This window comes from Penaeus chinensis, chromosome 9, assembly GCF_019202785.1.
Source record: "Penaeus chinensis breed Huanghai No. 1 chromosome 9, ASM1920278v2, whole genome shotgun sequence".
In the NCBI taxonomy this organism is placed as follows: Eukaryota; Metazoa; Arthropoda; class Malacostraca; order Decapoda; family Penaeidae; genus Penaeus; species Penaeus chinensis.
The window spans coordinates 24,779,338-24,781,729 of record NC_061827.1 but is presented as its reverse complement, the minus strand read 5'-3'; the positions used below and the strand labels follow the sequence as shown (position 1 = coordinate 24,781,729).

At 38.5% G+C, this 2,392-nt stretch overlaps 1 protein-coding gene across 1 annotated transcript in view; it reads right to left on the bottom strand.

Moving 5' to 3' along the window:
- LOC125028723 (filamin-C-like) overlaps positions 1–1,552 on the bottom strand; it is a 131,259-nt gene extending 129,707 nt beyond the window's left edge. Inside the window, exon 1 of the mRNA XM_047618203.1 lies at positions 654–1,552. Coding sequence (XP_047474159.1) covers positions 654–1,017 — 364 coding nt within the window. The 5' untranslated portion in view covers positions 1,018–1,552. The remainder of the gene's footprint in view (positions 1–653) is intronic.
- Between the last annotated feature and the right edge of the window lie 840 nt (positions 1,553–2,392).

The following is a 2,392-nucleotide window of genomic DNA, read 5'->3' as shown; positions in this document are numbered from 1 at the left end:
AGTTTTATATTTATATTCATATGTATGTATGTATGTATGTATGTATGTATGTATGTATGTATGTATGTATGTATGTAAGTATGTATGTATGTATGTATGTATGTATGTGTGTGTGTGTGTACATTTTTCCTTTATAACACACATTCATGTGTGTGTTCGGGGGGGTTTGTTGATAAATAGAATACGTGCACGATCGTGTTTGCCTGCTACTTGTTCAATTGCAGCAACACCACTGTGTCTGTCACACGGCGGTGCAGGAAACCCTCAGCCTGGGAACGCTGTAGCCTCCGCCTGATCGGATTACCACGACAGGTCGAGTTAAAGTCTTCACCGCCCGCGCCTCCTCGCCGCTTGGGAGTTCAGCTTGCAAAGGGAGGAGGGAGGGGCTCCTTCCTTTGCTGGTCTGCTATTAGGGGGTGCTAAGTTATTGTATACGAGTGGGGAATACGAAGTTTATGGAAATTTTATCCTCTATTTACTGATCCTGTTACCTGGTAGTGTACATGGAAATCTCTGAGTTCTGCATGATTCTGTATGTTGTATAGATATAAAACAGGCTGTTTTATATCTATACAAATTGCTGCACGTGTTATCGAGTATGTCGGATTTTTCACCGACTTGCTGACCGTAGTCTCAACTTGTTTTTCTCTTACCTATGTTGACCAGCTTGATGCCGTCTTCGGCGATGGCATTGAGAGCGGTGGTGACGTTCTCCAAAGCCTGGTGCTGGTTCATTACCCGTTTCACTTTACGAAGGCGCCTCTTCTGCAGCACCTCCACCAGGGTGACGAGGGCCAGGCCGTCCCTCAGGTCCTCGGATAGGTTGTCTACTTTAAGACCTGTGTCCCGGAGCTGAACGTTGACCCAGTTTCTGAATGTGTGGTGCTGGATTTCCACCCACATGTCCTCCTGATCCTTGATCCGCATGCCCTTGGCGGCGTGCCCCTCAGCGCTCCTCGCCAGTAGCCCTGCGTGGCTCATGCGGAATTGTTCCTCGTCGCCCATACCGTCTGACATTTTGAAGTGTTGTCTTTCTCAGCTGATTATACTCACTGCGACTCGGACTCCCAGGAACAGAATTTCACACTAGCTTAAGTATCAAACTTAATATACCTCTTTCTTTGGTTAACACTTTTAAATACTTCACTTCTTACGTTCTTAATTTTATTCCACTCCTACACAACCACCTTTAACTCATGGAGGAATAATACCGGCACTTCACTGACTAGACTCATGGTGACATTAGTTTTTCTCCAGCCTCAGTCAGTCCGCCATGGATATACCTTCACCTTCCTCATATAGTGCACCTTGATATTGGAGGTGGATGGAGGACGGATGTTGAAGGAACCGCAGTAATGAACCATTCGCTCTCCTACCTCACACTGACTCCAAAGTCGTTTCTCCCTCCCCCGCTACACCGTGCTTAGAGTTGCCACCTCTCATTTCTTCGATAATAACAACGATGCACAATGTATAACAGTTGTCATTCCAACTACATTCAGCTTTGTTATATATAACTTGTATTGCTTCACCTTCTATCCATGTTCCTCTTTAAAAATAACAATAAATGATTGATAAACAAAATATTATAGATGGCAGCACCTACCTGGCATCATTAAGCCTTTATGGGAGAGTTGGATTTGATTATCTTTAATACATACTTTCCATTTATAGCTTGCAGAAAATATTTTTGTACATTAATCACAATACATTCTGTAACAAGAGCAAAGAAATAAACATGGCTTCTATTTTGGGCGGCAAATATGTAGACGAAAACGATTCCTCTTTTCAAGTCTTGCATTTAAGTCCTTTCATTTCATTTCACCAGCTTCATTTTCCATTTTTATACTAGCTTCTTCGTCTATAATTCACTTCAACCTTGCATCTACAAAAATACAATTACAATCAGATTAGAAATGTTGTTAAGAGCAGCTCTGATGCAAGGTCAGTGATTTAATTTACAAAAAAGCCCCCTAGAGTTGGGGCCATCTAGAAATCGTACATATATATATATATATATATATATATATATATATATAAATATATATATATATATTTATATATATACATATATATATATATATATATATATATATATACACACACAGCCATTTATGTGTGTGTGCGTGTATATACGTGTATATATAATATATACATACATATGTATGTATATATGTGATATATACGTACATATATATGTGTATGTATAAATTATATACGTACATATATATGTATTAGTGTGAGAGTATATATATATATATATATATATATATATATATATGCATATACCTACATATATATGTATATATATATATATATATATATATATATATGCATGCATATATACATATATTTAGGTATATATACATACATACACGCACACACACACACA